This window comes from Fusarium fujikuroi, chromosome FFUJ_chr01, assembly GCF_900079805.1.
Source record: "Fusarium fujikuroi IMI 58289 draft genome, chromosome FFUJ_chr01".
Lineage (NCBI taxonomy): Eukaryota > Fungi > Ascomycota > Sordariomycetes > Hypocreales > Nectriaceae > Fusarium > Fusarium fujikuroi.
This window is the reverse complement of record NC_036622.1, coordinates 3,265,606-3,277,948: the sequence shown is the minus strand read 5'-3', so window position 1 is coordinate 3,277,948 and position 12,343 is coordinate 3,265,606. Positions and strand designations below refer to the sequence as shown.

Genomic DNA, 12,343 nt, shown 5'->3' with positions numbered 1-12,343 from the left:
GGCTGTTATTATTGTTTTCCGCCGCCTCGATCCTGAGCAGTGTTACCTTCTGTTCTTCAATATTCGAAGCACTTGCAAAGATAATACAGTTTCCTCAGACTGCCGAGGCTCTCGAACGGAATGCCTTTTCCAGACACGGAAGACGGCTAATGAGGGGGTGTCAAAGTCATCAACCCTGCATGAATCGGCAGCATCTTCTCGGCTCGAACCGCCTTGGGGGCATCTCAAAGTCGTCCAGTACCCCAGTGGAACGTGATACCCACTGTTTCGGAAGATACAGAATAGCCCATTTCAGAAGTGCGGGGTGTAAGTTAATCGTTCCTTAGGCTGTGATGTGGTGCATTAGAGTGGACGGATTGGATCGTGGAGGAGGTTCTTCCGGATTATCCCAAAGCGTGGTGCGGCTTTGTCTGGGTAGCTCGACAGCCAATGTAATGCTATGCAATAGCAAGGGTCCAGAGGTGACTTGCATATGCGGATAGTACGCATGATGCTCTGGTGCAGTCAAGTATTTTGCCTAACGGGGCCATGTCAAGGATAGAATGAGGTTGTTGTGGTCAGGTTTAGGAAATATGGAGGTCTGGTCAAGCTGGCACACGTGATGACCGCATATCACCTACAGTGTCTTTCTCTAGGTACCTAGGTAGGTAGGTAGGTATGAATAATCTGCACATGTCTACCTACCCAGGTAGACTAGGAGAAAATCATATCTATAGGTTAACCACCTCACGCTGCGTTGCTCTTCATACAAGCATAATTCTGAGTTAGGCTCAACCCATCTATAATTCAAAATGCTAGAGTGTCAATGGATGCATCACAAACACCCCTTGTAAACTACCGGGCATCAATATAATCTACAAGGATGCGTACTTCGCAACACTGCATCTCATGTCCTTCCCGCAATTACCAACGTTCCAAAGATAGGGGAGAAAGTATCATCCACATGAGGAACCGTAAATCCTCCCGAGACGCCGTATAATCATCCCTTGCAATTTCCACCTCCAAAAAGCTTTTGCTCGTAAAAAACAAACACCACCATCACTGGCTGTCAGGGTGACGTGCTGCCAGTACTATTCGCCACTACCCGTGAAAACAGGTGGATGCCGTCCAGTTGCCTCAATGATTAGAACCGAAGCATCGAATGATATTGCAATGCCCGGCTTTCACGCTTTCTTGTATGGTTTGCAGGAGAAACCGAGTGCAGCCAGATGTCTTCTCCTTGTCAAAACCAGAATAGTAGGATCTTTATCCACGGATATCTGATATATGGATGTTTTTGCTTTGACGGGGCAGTCTCTGGTCACGCTCGTAGAGATAACCACAGTTGGCACATAAAGTCTGAGTAATGTTAGCAATGAAAACGGAGCCGCCAAGCGTCGAACTTACTCTTGGACCTGCTGGCCCATCTCTCACAGCCCAGACATTTGTGCCCCATATCCTGCAGTGCATGCACCTCCATTGATATCTCTCTTGGTCTGTCAAAGCTCCGCCACCTCCGTATCCCCCAACGTCTGGTGTCCCTCGCCCTCCCGGTGTACCACCTCGGCCAAGCGGACTCAAGCTTCGGAAACGCCGCTTCTTTTTGGACCGTTCGCCTCGCCCCATTCTCTCCTCCTCGACTTCCATCGGCGCACCGAAGGGCGTACCTCCGAGCATGCCTGTTGTAGAGCTGAACCGCGCCGTCTCACGGCGTAATCGACGAACTTCTCGTTCTCGGTCGCCCTCTCGCTTCTCAATCTCTTCCTTGCTCAGGAATTCTACTTTCGGCTCCCAATCATCTCCAAGGTGCTCCGGGTCATACCTCCAGCCAGCCTCAGAGCCATGGGCAGCATCGTTTGGTAATTCCTGCTGCATCCCACCCCATCCAGCAACGAGGCCGCCAGCCTCGCAGGCTTCCTTTTTCAGCCGCAGAACCGCTTCGTAGATGGCATGCGTCATTGCCGGTATCCACTCTCCTGTCAGCCCAAGATCTGTACAAGTGACCTTGGCGAACGCTTCGGCGGTTCCAGGCGGATGCAATAGAGACCATTCAAACTTATCAGTGTAGAGCATTGATGCCAGATTAAGGTTCAGGTTGATGATGCATCGATAGGTATCGTCAGGGTTGTAGTCGTCAGACTCAGGAAGAATCGGCGTCGCCTCTGCGGTGACATCGGGAACTTGGGATTGCGAAGGAGTGGCCGCGCCTCCAGTCTGCGCCGGAGTGTCAGGCCGGGACGCCCCTCGTATGGCGGAGACGGGAGAGTCATCCCGGGACTTCAGCGTGAAGCTTGGCCGCGGCGTCAGTGCAGCAGTCGTGGGCTGTGGAACAGAGAGGGCCTGGGGGTCACTGTGAAATAGTGGGTGAAGAGCAACGCCCGAGTACTCTTCAAGCTGCGTCCGGATTTGCTTGCTGATATCAGCAATGACTGCCTGCCGGTTAGGCAGATCGAGGTCCTGCACTAGAGTTTGGGCGAACTGATCGGTAGAGATAAGAGTCTCGTGCAGATTCCAGCAAAAGATGTCCCGAAGTTTATACGGCACTGTCGCCTCCTGTTGACGATACTGAGGGAGTGAGGTGTCCACTGCACTCGGGTTATGTGGCATGGGATATGGAGCTGGTGGGATGAACGCGGGAACATCCACATCGATTCGAATCGGAATCAGGGTGAGAGGCAATGTTGCTTGAACGGCATTCTGCTGGTCGCTCCTCAGCAGCCTGTGTTTGGCGATCCAATCGCGCCAGACGCCCTGCACCTCGACAGGCTCTTTGGTGTCTTTGCCAATCTTGTCGGCGAGGTCTTGTCTGTTGACCGAGTCCTCCTTTCGCAAGCTCCTCAGTCCCGTCGGTCGTCGTCTAGGGTCGTCGCTATCATCTTCCAGGTCATCGTAGCCATCTTCAGCATAATTTATGATCGTCGTCCCTCGCTTTGTGGTTCTCGAAGCTGGTCCGGCGGGAGCGCTGCTTGGTAGAACGGGCGTGAGGAGGGAGTTGTTGTAGGCGCGCAGTCGCGGCGCGTAGCTCGTCAAGAAAGCCTGGGGCTTTGATCGTTCCATTGTGTGTGTGTGTGCTATGAGGTTTCAATGGTCATCTCATGCTGTGGGAAACGAGCTACGCCAGCACGCGAAGAGTCTCTCTTCTCACTATCGTCGGTTGCTGGAATTGATACAAGTGGTTTAGATGCCAGAATTTACCCGATGGTGATGACACTATCGATGTGAACTAAAGGTGTCGAGATATGTGGAGTTTTCTGTTCGTCGCGATGGCTTCAACGTTCAATGCTTGATGGAGTCGCGCGAACGGGGACCTTTTTCTCGATCGCGTCGCTCGTTGTTCCACCTGCAGGGCAGAGTGCACGGGCCAATCGACCGACCCTGATTATATAAGCTGGTTGCCTACCCTGTAGATATCGTTGCAATTGAAAGACGAGATGGATACCACGAAGGAAGGTTCTGGTTTATTACTACTAGCAAAGCAAACTCTTGATTTCACTGTCTATTCCATGATATAATACCGGATGCTACCGCTCCCTCTTTGTGATAGTTACCATAAGGGCAGGGGTCACCTCATGTACGCACACTAACTAGACAATCCATCAGTTCTTCTCTTAACTTGATCTCTGGGGACAGCATACCAATCTCCGTGGGAAGAGAGCATACAAACCGTGTGAAAAACGCATGGATTGTTATGATCATATGACCGACCACATCCGATTCGGTCTGCCTCAGGATCCATGATTACATCTTGGCCATTAGTTAGGATGTGAAAATTGTAACGGAGCGGAGATATTACTTACTGTAGCAGTCTTTGTCCTTTTGTTTACGGTCTGGCCTGTCTTTGGCAATGAGCCAGAAGTTCGCAGCAGACTCGAAAGTACGCCTTTGTGGTTGACCCTCGCATGTGGCCGAGGGCTCTGTGTATACAACAGTTCTCTCCAAATTATCAGGTGCCGAGGCTTCACAGCCCAATTGGATGGCATAGTCTTGCGCTCTGGAGGCAAGGCTAGAGTCCCAGGTCAAAGGGCGGTACCCATTGCCAGAACGTGCTGAATTAAGCCTGAATTGGCCATGCACGATGTCTTGCGCTTCCATAACCGAATCTCCATGACTGAAGCCCATACAACACAACGAGACAGCGAGAGCTGTGAGTCGCATGGCTGGAAGACTTGGGGGATATTTTCTAAGTAATGGAAGGACTTAGGTAGGTTTAGTATATCTTGGCAAGTTTTTAGACCAGTTTATTCCAATGCCTTAGAAGTGTGATGGACCACTAGAGCTCGATGATAGGGCAAGTCGCGAATGTGGAATGGGGGTTAAAAAGAAGGTGGCAATAAACGTGAGGCTTGAGATGAAATCAAAGGCATATAAGAGTTATTAAGGCGGCCAAGTAAGAAGAAATTGCTTGAGCTGGATTGAGAAGTGGGCATATATTGGTTGAAGTTACGAGTTAAGTAAAGTTAGGAATTAAGTAAAGTTAAAAGTTTAGTATGGTAAAGTTATGAGTTAAGAGAAGTTAGGAGTTGAGTGAAGTTAGGTAAAGGCTGAAAGGAAGAGGGAAGTAAGGGAGGGAGGGAGATAAAGGTATAGAAAAACGTAGGGTGGGCACTGCTTCCTGCTCCTTCTGTTCAGATTTGAGCTATCAGCAATAAGTCTTAACTGCAAATAATATTTATAGCTTATGAATTAAATATTATGACACAATATCTAACTACAAAATCACTTTAGCATAAAGCTGATATTATATAAACCTAAAACATGACTTATTTGCTCGCCATTACTGGTTATAAGACGCTCAGATGCATGCCCCAAGACGATCGAACGCGGCACCAGGAAAATGAAGGCCACAATTTCGTCATTGAGGCAGATGAACCTTGTTGCGTTTTGACTTCTGTGAAAGTCGGCAAGAAGAAGTCTTCACTTCATAGGAAGGGGCTCCTGGGCACCTTGTGTAGGATTCAGTGGCAAGGGATTCACAGTGCAATTGCTTTGCTTAAAGGAGAGTATTTGCTGATCCACTACGATTCGACATGCTCCGTATTTATAAAGACGTAATCGGAAAGCTGAAAGATGAGTATTATCAGGGAAATCCAAGTCAGGGAAGATACTTGTACTCAAGGCAAAGGATGTCTCTTGTCGCAGTGAAAGACGTGTAAGTGATAGGAATGATATGATTCGCTCGCCTTCCATCATCTTTCCTAACATGGGTAGCCCCACAAATGACGTCTCAAGACCAAGACGTTTCTTCTCGTCATGAAAACATTTCCCCAACCTTCACCTTACGAGTCGATCAAATTTCGCACAATGGCCTCACGGACGTCTTCCTTCGCCTCCAAAGTCCTGCGCCAGCTACCAAAGCAACCGCAGCGCCCCCCACCATTCCTGCGCGCTCCTTTTATTCGTCCCGCCACTATAAACCTCCAGTCTTTCCGCGCAGCGCATAACATTCCACGACCACCTACCCAAACATACGCCAAACCGAACCCCGAACAGGCGCAAACTGGCGAGACGCCAAAAAGCGAAGGAGAAAGGCCCGAGATTAAGGCGTCGCACTACCAGCTATCATTTACGTGCATTCCATGCGGGCATCGCTCCCACCACAACGTCTCTAAGCAGGGCTACCATTATGGCTCTACGCTCATCACATGTCCCGAGTGCAGGAACAGACACGTCATCAGCGACCACTTGAACATCTTTGGCGACAGGAAAGTCACTATCGAAGACCTTATGAGGGAAAAGGGTCGTCTTGTTAAGAGGGGAAGTTTAGGTGAAGACGGCGATATTGAGTTTTGGCCAGAGGAATCTCTTCCAGCAGACATTGAGGCTGGTGAAAGCAAGAGCTCCTGATGGCCTGCGACTAGAGGGATGCAATGATAGAGTGAAAAATGCGAGGTTTGTACAATGCCTAGGTTGGGCAAAAGCATTGGTTGGCGTTGATGGATACCCTCCACTGAGGGCCCCGGGACTGAAGATATAGACATGGAATTAAAACAAGCTTATTCTCCTCTACCTTAAGCTTTGCGTACTCTTGAATGATGAAATTACACTCTTGAACATCAGGGTTGTTCTAAACTTACAGGTTGTGTTATTCTGGATTTATACATGAGCTTTATAAAACAACACTACCTATACTCTACAATGTGCTTTGCTGACTTCATGTCATGTTCCCCATGGTTCAGAGCCCAGTCACACGCTTCGGGGGTGAAAAAAGAGCAGGCTACAGTATCTCTGTGGTCAGTGGACCATTACTAGCGAACTGTGCTAGCCTAGCAGTACTTGAAACAAGAATACCTTTATTTTAGGACCAGTCCGCTATATAGTAAATGTTACTGCCACCTTCCAAGGAACATAATGAAGCTCTATCTGGCCAGCGGATTCTTTGATGCTTGACGAATAAGCTCAAACAGTGTTACGAGATCATCCTGCTCTTCCAAAGACAACACTATCTCCTCAATCTTTGCTACAACTTCACTCTCAACAATGTCCTTGGTTAGTTGCCGCCATTTGGCTAGGATATCTTCATTAGATAGGGGTGGATCCACGCCGAATGCATTCGGAACACCGTGATGTAGGACTCTCCCGTCTTCAAACACGATCCTCACTTCTTGACAGCTGATTGAGTCGCCATCAGTAACATGGAGTTTACACTCAGTGAGATCGACAAGTCTCCAGACATCCTTATCCACGAGCATTTCAGGGGTAAACTGTGGCATCAGCACTTGTCCGTGTACAATTTGTGTGGCCGCCGTGAACGAGTTGCTCATCTGGGCTCCGGTTGCTGTGAGAGGCTTAACGGCTTTCCAGCCTCCGTGATGGAAAGCAGCTTCGCCAAGAAGGATGTCGATCTTCTTTATCTCATCGAACCTTTTCAGCCTATCGGGATGTTTCTCCTGGAGATGACGGATACAGTCAATGCTGGGATGTGTACCTGCCATGGCTGCGTACGGCTTGATCCTAATGCCATCCGTCTGCCACCTGATTCCCAGCTCGCTCGTCAACTCCTCCGGTCGATATTGGGGTTGCTTCCCATTTCCAGAACTGAATTGTTTCAAGAAGCCTCCATACTCGCGCTCGAAGACTTTCTTGATACCCACATAACCGCCCTGTGCCAAGACAACAGCCAGAAGACCGTTGCGTGCTGCAAACCCATGGTGCATGCGCTTTACGTCGCTCTCGAACTGGGCAGACATGAGCCCGCATGACTGGGTACATGCTATCCCAAAAGCATCCTCGATTCTATCCGCATCGAGCCCGTAAAGCTTGCTGACGCTGGCGGCAGCAGCAGCAGGGCCGAAGACTGCTCCAGAATGCCAGCCCGATGAGAGAACATGTGTGCCCCAGAGGGAACGGCCTACACGTGGCCCGGTCTCGTAGCCCGCTATAGTCGCGAGCAGGAAGTCTTTTCCGGGGGATGTGAAGCGAGAGGCTTGTGCATTGGCTTGTTCCGCAGCGGCAAGCAGAGCTGGCAGAATGATGCTGTTGGAATGAAGGGGAGCCTCGCTGTGCCAGTCATCCAGCTCGAAACCCTGGATAAAGGTTCCATTCAGAAGCGCGGCAGTGAGAGCGGTAACCTTGCGTCCTCCCCACCCAATGAGTGAGGCGTCTCCCTGTGTTGGCTCCAGGTTGAGGATAGCCTGCGCTGCCGTCTCGGACCAGGGTAGATGAGATCCGACGAATGCACACGCCAGTCCATCGAGAATTAGGTACTTTGTTCGGGTGCGCACTCGATCTGGGATGTCATCCAGTTTCAGCTTTGAGACCCATTGTGACAGTTGCACCGTCGGGCTTGATGACTTAGGGTTTGAATCACTCATGTTGAAGTCGCTGGTAGATGACGAAGGGATAGAAGGACACTACGGCCCTAGGTCACTCGAGCATCTTATATACGACCTCTTTGCGGTGAGATTCAGTATTCAACGAGATGTTGCTCAGGCTTTCTTGTCTGGTCGGTTCATCAAGTTGAAGGTATCGGAGTTGTATTAGTTCGAAGTCCTACGCAAATGTGCTGCCGGTTTCGATCGGAATTCCGAATGACATATTAGCTACATACCCAGGCGGGCTAACAAGAAGAAGCTACAAGGAGGCCCGAGATCACCTTAATGCTAGAGTTGCATTCTGAACCGTGCCATTCCTAGTAAACTTTGGGATTACCACGTAACTTACAGTGGGAGTCAATTAGATCACTACGGGTGAATAGACTGATGCTAATCTCCTGGGGCCATGCGTTTGTATTGGATGCCAATATCGGAGTTCCGAGTCGTCTCTTACCCTCAGACTGCGTCCATGCCACCCCCGACAGATCCTCGAGGCTACTGAAGCTTCGCATTGCCCGCCCTGCTTTCAGGTTGTGGAAGTATTAAAACCGCGAGCATAGGCGAGAGAGTTTGATGCTGACCACCCGGCTTTTCTGTCAAGAAACTGTCTGGTACTACGCACCTATCAAGGCAAATACCATCGAGACCTCAACGATCTATCATGTCTGAGGAAAAGGCTCAGCAGGATACCTTTGAGAGGGTGACGGAGCAAAGAAGTCCTATCACTGGCGATAGAATGGCTCTTGTTACAGAAGCTGAGGAGAAGGCTGTTCTGCGCAAGCTTGATTTACATATTTTGCCTCTTTTGTTCCTGGTCTACACCTTCTCCAACCTAGATCGCAGCAACTTGGGCAATGCTCGTCTTGCAGGACTGACAGATTCTGTGAACTTGGAGGGCAAACGCTACGACTGGCTTGGAACGGCTTTCTATATCGCATGTGAGTCACTGCACTGAACCAACAGGAGTAGCCAGATTCGTGTCGCTGACAAGAAAACAGATATTTGTTCTCAGTGGACGGCTGTTGGCTTCAAGCGATTCCCTCCACATAAATGGGTTTTCTTCTCTGCTATAGGTTTTTCGACCATATCGGCATGTCAAGCCGCCGTCACCAATTACGCCAGTCTGGTCGTCCTGCGTGTGCTGCTCGGTTGTTTCGAAGGCATGTTTTCCGGCGTGCCTCTATATCTGTCCTTCTTCTACCCCAGAGACAAGGTTGGCTTCCGCCAGGGCATCTTCCTCTCTGGGTCTGCCCTTGCAAACGCATATGGAGGCGTTCTGGGATATGCTATTCTGGGTATTCGGGGCTCGGTTGCGCCATGGCGATGCCTATTCCTCATTGAAGGGTTACCAGTATGGATCGTTGCCATCCTGGCATGGTTTTATCTGCCAGACGACCTTCTCAGCGCCAAATTTCTCACCGACAGGGAGAAAGAAGTTGCCTGGCAGTGTGTGGGACGGGGACAGACTGTCGACTCACGGGGCGCGGGAGGGGTTAGCTGGGCAGAATGGCGTTCAGCATTCTTGGACTGGCGGAGTGAGTAGTTCCATTATTCTTTACATGCTCGGGCTGATGACTTGTTGTGCTAGGTTATGTGCCAGGCTTGATGTACTTCTCGTGCAACGTATGCTTTGGCTCGCTGCCTCTCTTCATTCCAACCATCATCTCCGAAATGGGCACATTCAACCATCAGGAAAGCAATGGACTATCGGCTCCCCCTTACGCTCTCTGCTTTGTCACAATTCTAGCATGTGCTTTTGCCAGCGACCGCGCTAAGCTGCGTGGACCCTTTGTGGCCGCTGCTGCGATTGTATCAACGGTAGGATACTGCCTTCTTGGTGTTTCCGAGGGGGTTGCTGCTCGCTACGCTGGAGTCTTCCTCAGTGTACAGATCTTTGTCAGTATCAGCATTCTTCTTCCCTGTGTTTCGAGCGTGCACGACACTGAGAGCAAGCGCGCTGGTGGGTGGGCAATATTCGCTACGCTGGGCCAGTTTGGGCCCTTGGTTGGCACCAACATATTCCCCAAAGACCAGGGGCCGTACTATCACAAGGGTGCTTGGATCTCCTGTGGGTTTACCTCGTTGGTCGTGCTACTTAGTATAACCTACTCACTTTTACTTTGCTGGGAGAACAAGCGACTGGACAAAGTAATGGTTGAGGGTGCCGGTGTAGGCATGGAAGGCGATGATCGTCCAAGGGGGTTCCGGTATATTGTTTGAGTTGGTTGATATGGTGAAGCCCAGAACGATCTTCATCAGTTATCACATGAACGTTAAATTGGGGAGCAATAAAGTTTCCGCTTCTATATGCTCTAAGTTAGTTAGTTTCTAGTAGAAACAATGCCTATGCCGGAGACTTAAACCCCGCGTCGATCTGCCGAAGAACCCGCAGTCGGAATTCCGTACATACACAACCAATGCCTGCTGATCGTGGGGAAGTCGTTTCATCTCCTGACTCCGAACTCATAAGCAACAAATCAACCGTTCGGGTAATAGGTAATACGGCGGCCCTTGTTGAACTGTCCCCTGTAGCTTCAGAGGAGTTAATCATGCACATGACAAGTCGCATGAAGGCCTGTGCTCGTTGCAGGCGACAGAAGGTTCAAGACTTGCTCTTAGATCCAGGACAATTGAGATATGCTAATCCATGGCTCATAGTTGAGATGTGACTTGTACCAGCGTCCCGGACAGCCATGTTCACGTTGCAAACGCATGCATATAGAATGCAACAATATAGTGGAGGCCCCAGAGGCTACTGTAGACACTTCGCCAGCTCGATCCGATCGCACTGCAGTAGGAACTTCAAGCAGTGCCTTGACCTATACCACTACAGGGCCATCACTCGAAGTTGACCCATCATATACTGTACAGTCAGGCCGATCTTCGTCACTTGCTGAGATCTTGGGCCGAGAGGACATTGCGGTCAAACAGATAGACGATTGCTTTGCTCGGTAAGTGTTGTCTATCACCACATGCAGTAACTGGATCGCCAACTGAAATTGCTAGGTTCTTCAACCACTACAGCAAGCTTCTGCCTGGAATCTTCAGCGAAAACGATGTGAACTACGAATCGTGCTTCAAAGAGTCTTCCCTCCTGTTTTGGACGATAACTGTCACAGGTGCCAGGCACTTGGAGCATGCCACGAAGCTGCACCAGATAGCTGCTCAACACATCAGAGGCGGAACATTCCAGCCCCTTTTACACATTACGAACCCTATTCCCATAATCAAAAGCTCCCTGATCCTGTGTCTCTGGCCTCTGCCAGTGGACACGATGTGGAAAGATCCTTCACATGTGTATGCAGCCACGGCCCATTCTCTCGCCGTTCAGAATGGGCTCTTCGTCGACGGCCGCGAGCAAGACTTTGCACGGACGCATACTTCATTGTCGAAAGAGATGAGAGATATCAGGGCTCACCTGTGGCTCAATTGTTGCTTAGTTTTTCAGGCGTAAGTTCTCCAGTCTGTTAAATCATGCTACTCGCTCAAGGTGAACAGGACGAGCCTGTGTGATGGCCTCCCGCATCTTTCAATTTCCGAGTCCAAGCCCTCCCAGAGGAAATTTAGGCTCGAGGAGGTTGTGGACGCCTCATTCTATTACCGCATCAAGTGCCATGACATCTTAATTGATGCCACTAGAGCATTTGGCGATATCATAAGCGAGCAGGGCGAGGGCAGTAAGTCGTTGCTACCGCTCATCAGGATCTTCAGTGAACAAGTGGAAATCGTCCCACTCCCTCTCCGTGACGACTTATGTATGTGCGAGCCGATCTCAAGTCAAGTGTCATTGAACTGAATTTAATCGACCTACCAGGCTACCTTACCCGCTGCTGCACTCGTCTCGCAATATCAGCATACTACTTCTTCCTGCAGAGTCATGACTTAAAGAAGCCAGGCCAGATCACAACCTTCTCGATAGCCACAGAAGTTCTTGATGTCGTGTCTCGCCTAGATGCCATGCAGGACTTTGCGTTGTATGCTTCGAACTACTATACCCGCATGGCCTTGCTAGCGGCGTTTTGCATCCTACGAATAGTCCGGAGCCAGCTGAAAGAGCACATTGACCTGCGTGATGCTCAACAGTCATTGTTCAAGGCGATTTCATTCGTCAAGAGGCGTTCCATGCAACACGGCGACCTGGATGAAAGGTATGGGACCATTCTCTCGCAGTTGTGGTCAAATAGCGATGCGACGGATACTACTACAGCTAATGGGTTGGATCTCAGGATCCGTAGTCGTTTGGTACGTGCAAGAGAAAATGCCCCAGGCCTACTCACCTAACTGCTCTAGTTTATGAGCGTGGTATTCGACTCTCTTTGGTGGTGGCGAGTCGAATACAACGGGCAAGGCAGCCCATACGACACGAACAAGACTGCACCAGAATCTGCTCAGATGGATGACACAGATGCCAGCAGGTTTTGGAACTCGACAGTTGCGCCTGTAGGAGACAGCTTCGGATTATCCAACCTCCCCGAGGTTTACATGGACTGGAACTTCCCTCTGAATATCGATTATATTGGGTAGAGAAAGCACGGATGCTTCGGGGAGCTACA

At 50.0% G+C, this 12,343-nt stretch overlaps 5 protein-coding genes; 3 read left to right on the top strand and 2 right to left on the bottom strand.

Annotated features, from left to right (window-relative positions):
* Positions 1-1,245: 1,245 nt before the first annotated feature.
* On the bottom strand, positions 1,246-3,036 carry FFUJ_01097 (related to SFH1 subunit of the RSC complex; the record flags this gene model as incomplete). XM_023582538.1 has 2 exons in its annotated part: positions 1,246-1,338; positions 1,387-3,036. The coding sequence occupies 2 exons, from the start codon at positions 3,034-3,036 to the stop codon at positions 1,246-1,248; spliced, it is 1,743 nt and encodes a 580-aa protein (XP_023424440.1).
* A 2,244-nt stretch (positions 3,037-5,280) lies between these two features.
* Positions 5,281-5,823, top strand: FFUJ_01098 (uncharacterized protein; the record flags this gene model as incomplete). Its single annotated transcript, XM_023582527.1, has 1 exon — positions 5,281-5,823. The coding sequence occupies one exon, from the start codon at positions 5,281-5,283 to the stop codon at positions 5,821-5,823; it is 543 nt and encodes a 180-aa protein (XP_023424439.1).
* Positions 5,824-6,335: 512 nt separating this feature from the next.
* Positions 6,336-7,790, bottom strand: FFUJ_01099 (related to immune-responsive protein 1; the record flags this gene model as incomplete). Its single annotated transcript, XM_023582516.1, has 1 exon — positions 6,336-7,790. The coding sequence occupies one exon, from the start codon at positions 7,788-7,790 to the stop codon at positions 6,336-6,338; it is 1,455 nt and encodes a 484-aa protein (XP_023424438.1).
* Positions 7,791-8,451: 661 nt separating this feature from the next.
* On the top strand, positions 8,452-10,010 carry FFUJ_01100 (related to nicotinamide mononucleotide permease; the record flags this gene model as incomplete). XM_023582505.1 has 3 exons in its annotated part: positions 8,452-8,728; positions 8,789-9,325; positions 9,379-10,010. 3 exons carry the CDS (start codon positions 8,452-8,454, stop codon positions 10,008-10,010), a joined length of 1,446 nt encoding a protein of 481 aa, XP_023424437.1.
* A 329-nt stretch (positions 10,011-10,339) lies between these two features.
* FFUJ_01101 (related to zinc finger transcription factor) lies at positions 10,340-12,314 on the top strand (the record flags this gene model as incomplete). XM_023582494.1 has 6 exons in its annotated part: positions 10,340-10,390; positions 10,449-10,741; positions 10,797-11,240; positions 11,289-11,545; positions 11,605-12,032; positions 12,081-12,314. The coding sequence occupies 6 exons, from the start codon at positions 10,340-10,342 to the stop codon at positions 12,312-12,314; spliced, it is 1,707 nt and encodes a 568-aa protein (XP_023424436.1).
* Between the last annotated feature and the right edge of the window lie 29 nt (positions 12,315-12,343).